Source organism: Folsomia candida, unplaced genomic scaffold, assembly GCF_002217175.1.
Source record: "Folsomia candida strain VU population unplaced genomic scaffold, ASM221717v1 Fcan01_Sc005, whole genome shotgun sequence".
Taxonomy (NCBI): Eukaryota; Metazoa; Arthropoda; class Collembola; order Entomobryomorpha; family Isotomidae; genus Folsomia; species Folsomia candida.
In genome coordinates this window covers 10204889-10221160 of record NW_019091197.1, presented here as the reverse complement: position 1 = coordinate 10221160, position 16272 = coordinate 10204889, and the positions used below count along the sequence as shown (strand labels likewise).

General features: G+C 36.6%; 1 protein-coding gene across 1 annotated transcript; it reads left to right on the top strand.

Moving 5' to 3' along the window:
• Positions 1–9595: 9595 nt before the first annotated feature.
• LOC110850558 (venom dipeptidyl peptidase 4-like) lies at positions 9596–16034 on the top strand. The gene is given in 8 exon segments (XM_022097992.1): positions 9596–9837; positions 14305–14548; positions 14618–14796; positions 14869–15063; positions 15170–15254; positions 15420–15495; positions 15609–15820; positions 15918–16034. Coding segments are annotated over 8 exon segments (1350 nt in total).
• Positions 16035–16272: the final 238 nt, after the last annotated feature.

Genomic DNA, 16272 nt, shown 5'->3' with positions numbered 1-16272 from the left:
TTCTAAAGTTTTTTCGAAATTTCAAACAATTGAAAAGCACATTTTGAAAATTGTGTTGCATTTCTCAATTTTTTACGCATTTTTGGAATTATGCTATTGGTTTTAATTTGTACAAATTTTGAAAAAATTGTCATTGGAAAAGTGATGTCACAAATCGGCCATCCCCTCCCCCCTATTTGTCACATTTTGTCACGGATGCTAGGGACCCCTCCCCCCATATTCACCGTGACATAATTTATGGACCACCCATTAGTCGAGGAGGAAATTCGTTTCAATTTAATATAAATATATAGGAAATTGAGTAAAAGATGACAATTTGAGAACCTTGGGTTACAATTTTTTGTGGGAACTTAAAAATAGCAAGACTTTGTTACTAGTGAATTAAGGAATTGTAGTGGAGGCATAAACCAACTGAAAGCCTCACGTTTCAGAGAGTACCAAAAAAATGGAAAACTAAACTCTGCTCGCTGGTAGCAAGCAGAGCCGTGTGTACCTCCCATAAATATCAAAATAAGGTTCGCTGATAAGAACAATCGGCAAAATTTTTAAGCTTATTACGAGTTCAAGTATAAGATAAGTCCAGGTTATTAATATCGGAGCTTATCGAGCCTAAATAGAGAAATGTACACTTATCAAAAACATCGGTTATGTCGTTGATAAGCAAAGTAGAACCAACTTTAAAATTTAATTGATAGTTTTAGAATAAGATCGGTTCAGATTTTTAGTGTGGGCGCTTATCGAGACAATATGAGAAAAATGGGGCTTATCAAAAGCGTCGGAATTGTTGCAGATAAGCATTATAATACCAATTTCTTAATTTGATTTGTAGTGTTACCCTAAGATAAGAGTAGGTTTTTAAATTGGGCGCTACATTAAATAATGTAATTAAATTTATGCTTATCAAAATCTATATTATAATTTCGAAAAGTTCGTCCCGTGAAAATTTTCCGTGACATTCCGGCATTCTGATTGGCTGTTGGGGTTCTAGGTAAGGTTGCCGCGGGTAACGGGCCGGGTACCCGTTACCCGCATACCCGCACGATATTGCGGGTACCCGTTTGTCTGCGGGTAGTTACTACTACCCGCACGGGTAACGGGTATTTCGATTTTACATAATTAAATAGCTTGCCTTGCGCAGCCAGTGAGCAGTTGATTTATATCAGAGTTACATATCTACTTTGACAATTTATTTTGCATTATTGATGCAGAATGTAATCATAGTTGATAGTGAGCGTCATTTTTCAGGAATTCTGCGACAGTCTCAGTGCAAACTAACAATGAGCTGGTGTAAATTGCAACACTCACAATTGTCAGATTGTCAAATTTGAAATTTTGAAAAATAAGGTTAAAGTCAATACAACCAACGTGTTTATTGAGGCAGTTTGTGTGATAGTAAGAATTTATCAAAAATTTTCAAGTCAAATTTGAAAAGGGAGCGATTTTTAACTAGTGGGGAAAAATCCAGTCCCTCCCCAATAAAAATCGGTAATTCATCAATTTTGATCCCAAATATATTGACAAATTACAAATATCGCTAAAACTGTCCTGCATTCACTTGAACGACACAATTCCAAAATTTAAACAAAATAGGAATGTTGCACTTCACACCATTCCATTATAAATTCAGAAAACGGGGAAAAACTATTGTTTCTCAAGCATAACTTACTTACGATTTCAGTAATTTTATAGTTATGTGGTATTGGTGATCCTTCAACTAGTTTTTGTAGGAGTAAAAAAAAGCATGGTGCGATTTAAAGCAAAAATTGAGGTTGCAAGCCAGTGTTTTTAAATAAAAATGTCATTTAAATGAAAATGTCAACAATCAAGTCCCACTGCTTTCTTGCCTAACCCTAAGTCAATAAGTTTGTTTTCATGAACAGTTAGTTAAATACAGCTAATTATATCGTCAACGATTTCTAGTAGCACTCTCTCGAGGTTCTTATTAACCTAGAAGGGTACCTAATTAATGAAATATGTGTTATTTTGGTAGTTTGTTAATGTTTAACTGAATTCTTAGAACGGGTAACGGGCAACGGGTACCCGCACGGGTACCCGTGCGGGTACGGGTAGTTGGGCTGCGGGTAGCGGGCCGGGCAACGGGTAGCATTTTCGCTACCCGCGGCAACCCTAGTTCTAGGCCCACCAATTAGGCTTAGATTATGATTATGGTTATGGTTATGGTTATGGTTATGGTTATGATTATGATTATGATTATGGTTATGGTTCTGGTTATGATTATGGTTATGGTTATGGTTATGGTTATGATTATGGTTTTAGTTATCATTATGGTTATGGTTATGAGACCACAAAATTCCTTCGCAACGTTACAAAAATTACTTAGCAACGTCAAAAAAATTCCTAGCAACGTAAAAAAAATTGCTTAGGAACGTGAATAAAATTCCTTAGCAACATTTAAAAAATTCCTTAGCAACGTGAAAAAAATTCCTTAGCAACATTAAAAAAATTCCTCAGCAACATTAACAAAATTCCTTAGCAACATTAAAAAAATTCCTTGGCAACGTGAAAAAATTCCTTAGCAACGTGAAAAAGATTCCTTAGCAACGTGAAAAAAATTCCTTGGCAACGTGAAAAAATTCCTTAGCAACGTGAAAAAAATTCCTTAGCAACATTAAAAAAATTCCTCAGCAACATTAACAAAATTCCTTAGCAACATTAAAAAAATTCCTTAGCAACGTGAACAAAATTCCTTAGCAACGTGAAAAAAATTCCTTAGCAACATTTAAAAAATTCCTTGGCAACGTGAAAAAATTCCTTAGCAACGTGAAAAAGATTCCTTAGCAACGTGAAAAAAATTCCTTAGCAACATTTAAAAAATTCCTTGGCAACGTGAAAAAAATTCCTTAGCAACGTGAAAAAAATTCCTTAGCAACGTAAAAAAATTCCTTAGCAACATTTAAAAAATTCCTTGGCAACGTGAAAAAATTCCTTAGCATCCTTCAAGAAATACCTTAACAACCGTGAAAAAAATTAACAGACAAAGCAAATACTGTTATAGCCATATTGTTTTATTATTTGTGGTCTTATTTACTCCATAATAATTTTTATTTTTATTCATTATAGTTAAGTTGTGTTCGCAGAGTTGAGAGAAGGGGTTGTTACAAATTATTTATAACAAAAGCTAAACGACGGTCGCTTCACAAAAAAAATCCCTATCCGAAAATTAAATTAAATCGTAGAAAATCAAATTAAATCGTAGCAAAAATATGGGTAGAAAGCAGGGGGTACTACAAATAGTACACCTCCTCCAACTCCTTTCCTGGAGGAAGTGTACCCAAAATCGACGCCACATTCCCTCGTTGTGCAGCGAGAGAAACTCTTTGGCAGAGAAAATTGTGGAGAAATACTCCATAATCATAATTGTCATGGAGTCTACCACAGTTCACAGTCCGTGAGTTTTACCCTAGCATAATTCAATAATTTTGATACATAAGTCTCCAATTTAAAATGCGGCCCGTCTTCAAGACGGGCTTATAGGCTAGTATTGAATAATGTCGCTGATAAGCAATATAATACCAATTTATTAATTGGATTGATACTTTTAGCATAAGATAAGCCCAGATTTTCAATTTGGGCTCGATCCGAGTCCGTATAGTCAATTTAGTTCTTATCAAAATCGCTAATAACCTCGCAGATAAGCATAAAAATGACTATTTCTCAATGGACTTTTTACCTTTAGCATAAGATAAGCCTGAGTTTTTAATATGGGCTCGATCCGAGCTCATATACTTTAGTGGACGTGCCTTACCATTTTTACACGCAATCATTAGAAGTATACATACAGTTTAAAAAGTGCAATTATCGATAATTGTTGCTTTATCCACTATTCCATTTACGTATAGAAATCATATACTTGAGTATCCTAAAACGTTTAATGGTCAGAAACATATTAAGAGCACTGAGATTTATAATGACATTAGCATTAGTAAACTTGACCATCTCGAGAACAAAAATAACCGACGCTACAAAAAATCCGGTCAGAGGAACAATAAAAGCTACCAACATTCTCGAATCATAGCCCAAATCAGCCGGTTTAAAGCCCCCATTTTCCCACGGCTTTTCCTCAATTTGAAAATTTGTGCTCTGCTAGATATGAATCTTGATTAGCAATCTCCAAATTCCGGACTCAAAGAACTTTGTCGAAGTTCGATGGAATGAATTTGCCATGTGATGGACGAACATGACGCCATATTTGACATGACCTTCAATCGCGTAGAATGGCTCGGTGACAATGTGGCATTTCACAGCTGCCTTGGACTTCCACACGGATTGTCGGCACTTCTCTAACGAATAGCTTAAATAATTTTCCTCCCAATATGCCGCCAAAGCGCCGGAATTTTCCACGATTTTGTCGAACATCGTGTCATCAAAAGCCATGGGGGTAAAGGATGTATTTCTTAGGTGGCGAATTCCTCTAAAATTGTTTCCATGGAATATTTACTTACAAAGGCCAAGGGTTAGATATTTATCATTATAAATTTACTTATTAGGGCGGATGGAACAACAAAATTGCCTCTTTTTAAGCGATCGCGTTTAACTGGCATGTTTATAATACCTACGTGTACATATTTACATGCTTATGTACATATGTGCTTTTGTTCATTTGAACCTATGCAGTGTCCAGTATTTAAATCGGGTTTCAAGGTTTCGCGCATTTTGCAATTTTGAAAACTGTTTTACACAATTTTTACAGTTTATTAGGTTGCCTAAGATTAAGGCTTAATGGTTTCATTACGTATGCTTTTTTGAAAACTACCTAAATTAAATACAACACAAATTACTGCTCGTTTAAAAAAAGTACACAATTTTTTATAAATAAGTATTTATGTGTTTGTTTGATGCCATGCGAGCAAACTGCCAAATAACCTGTCACATTTTTGTAGGGTCGTCTGGGGTGTCTGTGATTGCACTGACTGAATTTTGCACTTTTTCATCTAATAAATCCGTGGTCAATAATTATATCCAAAGAATGACAACAAATGTTGAAACTACTACTCTTTAGTTACAAATCCACCACAAAAAAAATAAAAATTAGCAGCATATTCTGAGCAAAAAATTGGCAAACTTTAAAAAAACGAGAATCACACTCGCCCCGCTAACTGGGGCGAGTGTGATTTATTATGGGGCGAGTGTGATTCACACCTACAGGGTGTTAATAAAGTCCGATCCCATTTTTCCTGTAAAAAAGTGAAGGCTAGTATAAAAAAAACTACCCGTGATACTTACAAAAAATGTTCGACATATTTACCTTAGTATTTGGTCTTGTTACCATTTACTTTAACCATGCCCTCAACTCTTTGTTTAAGGCTCTGTGCTAATTTTTCCAATGTGCCTCTGGAAATCGAATTCCATACATCTTGAACTTTTTTTTACTAGCTCTTCCCTCGTCCGGGGTTGTGGCTCTTTGTATACATTTTCCTTAAGTATGGACCACTGGTTCTTCAGGGGATTCAAATCTGGGCCGTTAGCGGCCCACACCCCCTTGCTCCAGACCGTTGAAACTTGCGTCTTGATGAGACTCAAACTCGCTTTTGCTGTATGGGCTGTAGCACCATCCTGCATGAAAACTATTTTTCTTTCATTAGGAAATATTTCCTTGTTCCCCATGCTATCGAAATAGATAGGTAATATTTTTTCCATATAATGCTTTGCATTGACTGATTGGCCTTTTGGTATGATATGTAGAGGGGTCACGCAACGTGCACAAAATCCACCCGCTACCATAACTTTAAGCCCGAATTTTGGGATCGCTCTTGATGGTACATCCGATTTGTTTTCTGTCCTGTAACGAACATTTTGTTGGTTCAATTTTGGATATAGTTCAATAATAGATTCGTCAGTCCAAAGGATGTGACTGCGCAATTCTTCACCAAGTCTTTTTTCACTCAAATGGGCACTTTTCTGAAGGGGTTCTTCAAATTTCAGACGGTCATCGATATATTTTTGTGACATGAGAGGTTTTTTTGGTTAGTTTGTAAGCTGTGTGACCCCACTTCGTAGTTTTCACAAATTTTTGCACGGTCACACAGTTAATTTGCTTCTTCTTCTCTTTATAGCGTTTTGAGTCATTTAACTCCCTTGCTCAATTACGTAATGAACTACCGGTTTTCTTGCAAAGTCTGTTTTTAATCATTCTTTTTGTGGTAGGTGACACCTTTCTGGGTCGCCCTGGTCGCATTTTGTCGTGGACAAAATTTTTATTCTTCCATTTCCAAACAGTTCTGCGGCTGCAGCCCAATTTTTGCACAATTTCTGTAGGTTTAAGCCCCTGCTGATGCAATGTTTGTATCTCAACTCTAAGATGCTCATGACTTACACGTTTAGTTGTTCCTCCCATGGTAAAAATTTGAAATAAATAACTTCACTGGTTCAAAAGTTCCAGCTGAATTTGTAACAACCACGCTCCAAAAAATGCATGGGATCGGACTTTATTAACACCCTTTAAATCTGAGTACATTTAAATTTTTTCGTCTGATTTAGTTTCGTGTATTTGAAGCGAGCGTTTGTAAAAATGGTTATATATCAGGTAGTTTTTGTTTTTTCTTTATCAAAACATTAACATATTGTCACAATGATATGTAGATTAAGATTCAGTAGTTGTATTTAATCAAAAATGTTGCGTCGTTTCAAAATAATTAAGAGTTAATTTCAGTCAAAATCACACCCACCCCGGGTGACCCTATTTCTCTATTTTTCGAACCGACAGTAATTCCAATTTTAAAACTAGATTCATTTTCTCATTAAATGCTTAATCAGGCAAAATTTCGAACCCTGCCTTACGCAATGTCTTCCTACATACGTCAGCAAGTTCTAATCTACTTCAAGACATTCTTCAAGGTTAATCCTCCACGTGGCGCAATTGGCTACGTAAATATATACATAACTTTAAACTCCATTAAAATTCAACGTACCTCAAAGACTTAACGAAATTAAACTCCAACGAAGGAAGAAAAGCAAACAGAGGATGCTTCTCAAGTGCCAGTCGTGTCATGGGTATGTTATTCAAAAGGTATATCATTAACGAAAGACCCGCTAACTTGTCCATGTCATCTAACTAGCTAACTTGTCATGTCTAGTTTTGTAATGAGTCTGCCCTTATCTGTCTGTAGCTCTGGCGTCACTCCTATCTCGCCAAGTACGACGTGCTTGAACTGGCAACTGGGTGAGTGAACAATTAATTATGTAATTAATGTGTGTATCAAATTTAATCACGAAATTGGCACGAGGATGCTCGCCACGACCAGATAACCAAATGCACTCAGATTTTGACTAAATTTGTATCAATCGATGTCAAAATTAATTAAATTGAAATTTGCAAAAAGACACCGAGATTTCCCGAAGGTCACTTTTGGTGGAGATACAAATTGGCCTAAGATGCACGTTTAGAAAGTGTAAACTTTGATCACCTTAACGTGCATTTTTTTCCTATTCGGATGCAAATATCTAACGAAAACGGAGATATCTTTTTTTGAAAATTTTATATTAATTAAATTTATGCTTGATTTTCACTAATTTTGAATTAGTAATTTTTTTTTCAAAATCTGAGCGCATACGTTGAAGAGTCTCCATTGTAAGTTTTGTTTGTTTATGTCCAGCGAGTTCAGCGTAATTGAACCGGCCGGTTTGGAAGGGGGTGAACAGGAGGAGTTGCAGCTCGTCGTGTGGGACGCGAATGGTCACTCGGTCGCTTTCGTGTACGGGAACAACGTTCACTACAAAGCGGGTCACGCGGCGGGCGAGGCGGCCGTGCAGATCACTACCGACGGTGGGGATTCGATCTTTAACGGCATCTCGGATTGGGTGTATGAAGGTAATTTACGTATTTAGGGGTAATTGTACCAAATGCATACAAAGCGGGAAAGATAGGTTTGGTAGATATGTAAGTAAGTAGGCGTAAATTCGCCCATGTAATTTAAATTGTCTGATAAGAGTAATAATCGGGTTGCTATCCAATTGAAAGTTCTATGGCAGCAGATTACATAACGGGTTTAATTTCCGGTTTTAATAATTTTAGGATTGTGTTTTTTCTCTGATTATTTTTTAATTGATGTATTTTTAATTCGAATGCTAGCAAAAATTCGTTACATCCGAACCGAGTCGAAATTTCCTCTTGCTACACCATCCATTAGAACTGAATCTGAATTTTCAAATGAAAAAATATCCAGGTCCAACCGGATTCGGTTCGGATGGCCACTTTATTCTAAAGTCGGATAATCATTACAGCAAGAATCGTGATAAATGAGTGATTTATAAATACGCAGAGGAAATGTACGGAAGTCCGGTGGCCATGTGGTTTTCCACGGACAGTTCGAGCCTCGCCTTCGTCCGGTTTGACGACTCCACGGTAGATTTTTACCAGTGGCCCCTCTACGGAGAGCCCGGCGTGCGGAAGACCGTCTACCCAGTCTACGAACCACTCCGTTATCCAAACGGAAGTAGCTTCAGTCTCACTTCACCCCATCCCCCCTATAGCGCGGGTACCCTCTGCTTCACTTCAAGATTCAATTTCAATGAAAATCTGATTTTTCCTCGACCACACCCCTTAGGGGTGGCCCGAGTGGCCCAATCTTCCAACTCGTCCGCCATAAAATTAGATCTCAATACCATAAAATAGGTCTTACAAATTGATCCGCTCGAAAGCTATCTTGCTGACAGAGACGGACAAAACCTGCACAATAAGTAGCTATATCTACTAAATAAATAGAAGTTTACTAATTTTTGGCAACAGACAAATTAGACAGATGTCTATTTTCTGCAAGAACCTCAAACTTTTTGTACTGGCAGTTACATACTTTATTACAACAAAGCCAAATATTTTTTTAAGCAAACAAAACAAAAATAATAACCATGGTTATTCGTCGCGGCAAAATTAATTAGGATCACACAGCTAAATTAATATGCAATATAAAAATATGTATATTTTCGTCATCGGGCATTTTTTGTTTGCAGGCTGGACGCGATAATCCCATTGTTTCTCTCCACATTGTAAAATTGGATGATCCCACGGCCATTCGCCAAATCGTCTATCCTCCCAGCCAAGATGTGGAGTAAGACTTTCCAAATTTACTTAAATATATAAGTACGTACTTACGTACGTACGTAGTTAAGTACATATTTAAGTATAGTGTTACCCACAAAGAATGCATTTTTAAGGATTTTTTTGGTCGATCCGATCCGACAATATCTTAATCGGAATTTTTTACTAAGCCATTTACTATAAAATTTCTGGATCCGATCCATGTTTGTAAATGGTCGCATATTTCGAATCGGATCGGATAAGACCAGCCTAATTTACGGTGCAAATGGATCCTAGATCCAACCAATGTTAATCGTAGCACATGAAAGTATGTATGCATTTTATTCCTAACTAAATCGCATAATAGATTGCAATATTACATCGCCACCATCACGTGGGCCACGGCGGACCGTGTTATCATTCAGAACCTCAATCGACACCAAAACAAAACCGTTTGGAACACTTGTAACGCCGCAGATGGGATTTGTGCTCAGGTAAAGGGCCAAATATTTTGTAATAAAGGGCGAGCAACTATTAAAAATAATGTGTCGAAATTAGATAATGGAACAGTGGGCTACGACACCTGTCGGATGGTGGGATCCGCATCGACCAACCGTTTCACGCGACGGATCATTATTTCTCACCTTCGTAAACGGTGAACAACCCACGGATCCAAATCGAAGATCCTACCGAAACGTGATTTTAATTAATTCGATCCCGCCAAACCCAGAACATCAACCTCTGATTGCGGGTGCCTTCCATGTAGATGCAATCCTTGGCTGGGATGAAGCCAATAACAAATTGTGAGCATAAAATTCGGGTTACAAAAAAACAGTTAGAAAACGCCAAGTAATTCGGGAATTTAGTTCGGGAAGATTTCACAAATTTTGACAGCTAATATACGGAGATTACGAGTTAAGGCTGCTGCATCTAATTTTTATGCAATATTGGACGAAATTTACGCTTACAATGGAGGTCACCCAAAGTATGCTCACCAATTTGGACGAAACTAGTGTCACTCAATCAAAAATTTAGTTAGTATGAAATTTGCAAATGCAACTATCTGCCAATGCGCAGGTTTAGGATATTTGCATAAAAATATGAGAAAACTCGCCAATTTGTAATGCAAAATTCCAAAAATGTGTAAAACTGGTCACCTTTGGGGCCAGTGTTTGCCTCTCCCCTGAAATTTAACTTTTTTTTGTAAAATTGAATTAAAAAACCTTCACAATATTTTCTCGGAAACTTTTCAAAATCGAAATTTTTGTCAAATTGTAAGATTTCACGAAATACATGAGCGAGTGTGCACGTATGTGCAGTTTGCTCTGATAAATATTATTTTTTTAATTATAAGTTTTTACACTTTTTCACTACCCCCAGCCTTGTTTTATATACCCCCGTAACCCTCTTACCCTCCGAAAACCGTAACCCTCCGAAAACTCCACACCCTAGTGCTGGTTTGTGCACTTATCGTGTTTCCGTTCGGGACTTATCGAGGATTTCCTTTTTTGAGTGGATTCTTGTTACATACTTTCTCCCCCATCCTGGAATGGACTTGTCCTACTTCCCGTCATTTATTACGTAGCTGAATCCGGATTTGTATTGTTTCCCCCCAAATGTGGATTCTGGTGGGGGGAGTTAGACCTTTTATGTATGCGCTCTGAAGGTACTCCCCCCCTTCGGTACTTTTAAGTGCCGTATCCGGCAAGTTATTATCCTGATTTCTCTTGTCATTTATTTTGAATACACTATCCAAGTGTATTCAAAATGTTGGTTGTTTTTCGGTTCATCATCTCTAACTCGTCAAGTTAAATTACGTCATCTGCTACATGAGTAATGTCGATTCTACTCTGTCCTACCTGCCAAGATGTGATCCCGCTGTCAAAATATCGACTACTTTGTGGAATCTGTGGCCCTGCTCATCACAAAACATGTTTCCCTCTCGTGAAGAGACCTCCTTCTGGATTCACAAAGCCCAACGTCGTTCCTGGGTGGATATGCCCCCCTGCTCATCTAATCTTCACAACATTTCATCGATTATTTGAAACGGATTCTTTGACACTTCAATCTCCCATTCGCCTGGAAGTTCGTCTCTCAGTCCTCAAGATCAACTGTTATCTTCAAGTTTCGTCACACCTTCTCCCTCGTCATCGCATAAGATCGCAAGTTTATCCAATTCGTTATTATTTATAAAAAACACTCGTGGTTTCAAATTAGCCCATCAAAACTTGAATAGTATTAGGAACAAGGTTGATGAGGTTTTTTCTTTACTTAATTTTAGTTGCCTTGACCTATACGCAATTACTGAGTCAAAACTTGATCCAAATCGTGACATTGATGGAACGTACCTTCATAGTAATTATTCTTTCGTACGTCACGACCGATTATGCAATGGAGGAGGTATTGTTGTCTATATAAAGAATTGCTTTAATTTTGAGGTAATGGACTGTCCCATAAAATGTAATGTTAATTCACAGGAAATGGTGATAAAAATCAACTACTGTTCCACCAAGTTTTTCTTAGTTTCGATTATATATAGCCACCCATCAGTAAATGCCAACAAATTAACTTCTTATTTTCATGAATTGAATTGTTACCTATTTTCGTTATCCAACGACTTTGTTGTTCTTGGCGATTTCAATCTTGATTTACTCAAAAAGAACAATGATTCTTATTTATTACGTAACTCAGCTAATGAATTTCAATTAACCCAATTAATTAGTGGCCCCACATTTAAGGGTTTATCCCTCCTTGACCATGTTTATGTGAGTAAAAAAACATATGTTCCCAATTTCTTGTCATTTCCCACATGCTTGTTCTGATCATGACTTGGTATTTACAGTTCGTAAATCAATTAAAACAAAATATACTCCCATTAAGGTGAAATATCGCTGTTATAAAAAATGTGATTTTGAAATGTTAAACTCTGAACTCGAAGCTTATGTTTTGAATAATTTTAATGATGTTGACCCTGCGTTTAATAATTACAATCTATATTTTTTATCTTTATTAGACAAATATGCTCCTCTCAAGTCACGCTTTGTAAAAGCTAAGTATAATCCGTGGTACACTGCCGACCATGCTCATTTGAGAAAATATCGTGATAAATTACGGCGTATTTGTGATAAGTCGCAAGACATAACTGACATTCGTAAGTATAGATGTGCTCGGAACTTATATAATAATAGTGTGAATCGTGCAAAAAAAAACGTCTATTTCTCTGTTCAGTTAAAAAATAGTGAGAAAGATACCGTCTCTTTATGGAATAACGTCAATCAACTAACAGGATTCCGAAAAAAGAAAAAAGAGATCATTAGTAAGCTAACCATAGATAATGTTGACGTAACAACTCCTAATGGCATTAATCAGGTTCTCGCAGACCAATTTATTGTTACATCCGATCGTTTATTTAATGACGAGTCTGTATATGATAAAATGCGTGAGTTTAATGGTAATTTTGATTTATCACAAGATTTTTCTCCTGTAACTATTCAGGAGGTTGATAAAGCTATTACTGATACTTTAAAGGATAGTCCCTCCGATCCTTTTGTTCCCCTTAAAGTTATCAAACGATGTAAATCAATTGTGGCCCTGCACATAACCATGTTATTTCATTTGATTTTAACTTTATGTAATGTCCCACAATCCTTTCGTTCTTCTACTAGTGTACCTATATATAAAGGTAAGGGTAGAAAACTTTCCCCTTCAAGCTATAGACCAATTTCAATGTTGAATATTTATTGCAAAATTTTCGAGCGTTTTTTGTTTTCACGTTTATGTAACAGAATTGATTCTAAATTGTGTAAGCAGCAGCATGGCTGCAGAAAGAGTCATTCATGTCAAACTGCCCTTTCTGAGTTTACAAATTATTTATATTCAGCTCTTGATATAAAGAATGGTTATTGTGTAGCAATATACTACGACGCCCGCTCAGCGTTTGACAGTCTAGATAGATCAATTCTGATTAATAAGTTAATGGACCAATATAATTTACACCCTACTTATATATACACGTTGTTTAATTATATGAATCATAGATGTTTTAAATTCAAAAATGATCCTAAGTATTTTTATAACCCACAGGCGTTGTACAAGGGGCCAGTGGGAGTGGTGTTTATTACTCCGCCTACCAGGACGATATTTGTAAGGTCATTACTGTACCATTCCTGTTATATGTGGATGATCTCGTTATTTATTTGGCTGATCAAGATCTTGATGCAATTATGAAAGTTATTATCGACCAAGCGCACCGTATACAACAATGGTATAATGACAACAATTTATTAATGAATTACAGTAAGACTAAATATCAAATATTCCATAAGTTTCAGAATCTTATCCCTTCAATCTATGATGTTCCTATTAAGTTGAATAATGGTCAATTAATTGAGCGTGTTAACTCTTTTAAATATCTTGGTGTTCATCTCGATTCTAATTTAAACTTTCCTGACCATTTTAATGTAGTTTCAGAGAAAGTATCAAACAAGCTCGGCTTTTTCCATGGGGTAAAACGCCATCTCACCGAGAAAGTAATGGCTGTTATGATTAATAGTCATATTCATTCGGTCATGGATTATTGTATTGATATATGGGCCATTCACACTGATGCCCAACTCGATACCATTCAAAGAAAGGTTAATTCTTTTTTAATCAAGTTTTTGTTCCCTTCCTTTGTAAAAAAGTTTAGACACAGAAGGCATTCCAGGTTTAAAGTTTCTAAAAATGAGATTAGTATCAATGACCTTTTGCTCAGACTTAAACTTTTAACAATTCGTGAGCGTCGTGACCTTTTCTTGTACAAGTATGCGTTCAAAAACTTACGTAGCTTAAAGAGTGTCTCTTCCACTAGGCGAACCTGGCCTTTATTAATTGTTCCAACGCTTAAATTTGCTCAGAAATCAATAAATTATAGAGCTATACAATTATGGAATAAACTACCGCGTAATTGGGACCCCAATATGAGTTATAATGTGTATGTGCAATCTTGTCGTGAGTTAATTATTAACAATCGAGGTAATCAATTCTATTATTTTTTATCTGCGTTATATGTTTATTTACTTAGTTCAGTTAGTTAGAATAACATATTTATATTTAATCGTGTCATGGTTTTTAAACCAGTTTTTTGTTAAACTGATATCCATTTACACTCGAATAAATGACGAAATGAAATGAAATGAAATGAAGATTTCAAAGTCGAAGATTTTTAAACTGAAATTTTGCAATGTTTCTAAATTTCGCTAGTTTTATATATTTGAGTTTTATATCTACAGATACATTTCTGGGACAGGATTTCATCCAGAAACATCCCCGTTGGGTGATCCTAGTGAACGCCATGTTTATTCTGTTTCAAACGTGGAGCCAAATTCCATATCAGAATGTATGACATGCTCCATTCCCACCAGCGCGGACGAAGAATGCCGCTCGCACTCGGTCTCATTCAGCACCAATTTCCAATTCTACATGCACACCTGTCGAGGACCTGGTGTTCCCGAGATTACCACGAGACGCACTTCGGTGAGTGAATTAATGCCTTTTCTTGGATTTCTAATGGTGTTGTCACAATTTGATTTTCCTTCCTCTCAGGATAACTCGATCGTCAAAGTTTGGAACGATAATGCCCCACTTCGTGAACGTCTAGCAACCAAGCTTCTCCCTACCCTGAGCGAATTGGAGGTCGACCTTCCACTCAGCTATAAGGCTAAAGTCCGTCTCTATCTCCCGCCTAATTTCGATGAAAGCAAGCAATACCGCTCCTCGTAGAAGTGTAGGTTTCAAAATTTTAAAAAATACTTATTTTTCGTTAATAAAAAAATAAAGTACAAAACTTCCTTTAGTTATGCTGGCCCAGATTCGCAGAAAATCACGCAAGATTACGGTATCAACTGGGGCTCCTATTTGGCCAGTTCGAAAGAAGTAATTTTCGCAAATATCGATGGGCGCGGGTCCGCAAGACAGTCCGCGGAACAGAAGTTTGCCGTTTACAGAAATCTAGGGTCTGTTGAAGTTGATGATCAAATTTCGGTGACAAAGTAAGTATTTAACACTTGCTAATGGTGGATTTTCCAATTTTACGAGAATTTTTCAAACACTGAGATAATTTTATAAAATGCTAATGCAAATTTGATTGTTTTTTAGACACCTTATCAACACTTTGAGTTTTATTAACCCAAACAAAACCGCGCTATGGGGCTGGTCATATGGTGGGTATGCGACCGCTATGGTAATCAAACTTAATTGTAAAAAATTCCCATGCAAATTCGTAAATTACGAAAAGTTCATAAAACACAATATTGTGTTTTATGAACTTTTCGTTTTTACAGAGTCATAATTTTATTTAAAATTATGACTCTGTAAAAACTTTAGAACTCATTTGTATTACTATTAGGCACTTGGGAAAGACAGCGAGAACGTGTTTAAATGTGGCATTTCAGGGGCTCCGGTTTCGAGCTGGTTGTACTACGGTAAAACAAAAAGATATCCATACACCCTAATACGCAGGTGGAAAAGTCGCTAGCGTGTCAAATTTTAACCTATTGAAACCAGCATTCCATTTGTATTTCTGAATTTCTTTCAGACACGATATACACCGAGGGATACATTGGACTCCCTACCCCTGAAGATAATTGGGAGGGTTATAACCAATCCTCCGTGATGCCTCACTTGGAGGGCATTGCGAACAAGGAGTTCCTCTTGATCCATGGCAACGCGGATGACAATGTTCACTACCAGAATTCTATGATGTTGGCAAGAGCTCTCGAACAGGCAGATATCCTATTCACTGGATTGGTGAGTTAAATTATTTATTGCTTATATGATATAAGTTATATCATAACTTTACCATCATATGAACCCTTGGTTATAATTAATATACTTCCTAATGCAGAGTTATCCCGAAGAAAACCACCGAGTTAACGGACCTGGCAAGCAACGCCATCTGTACCACTCGTATGAACATTTCTTAACCAGGAACGCGTGCTTTGGACCACTTGGAAATCCATGAAGTGCTAAAATTTATAAAATTTGTATTTACCTAATAACAGTTATGTGTATCTAACTACAACAAAATTTCATATAAAAACTTCTTAATTGGCAATTAAACACAAATGGCTAACAAATGTAATGAGTTTCTTCCACAATATCCTATTTTCTACTGAACCGACTTTAATGTTATAAAAGTTTACAAGTTACTAAATACGCTATAAATCAAAATGCCAAGTTTATAGCCGGTGCATGAATTA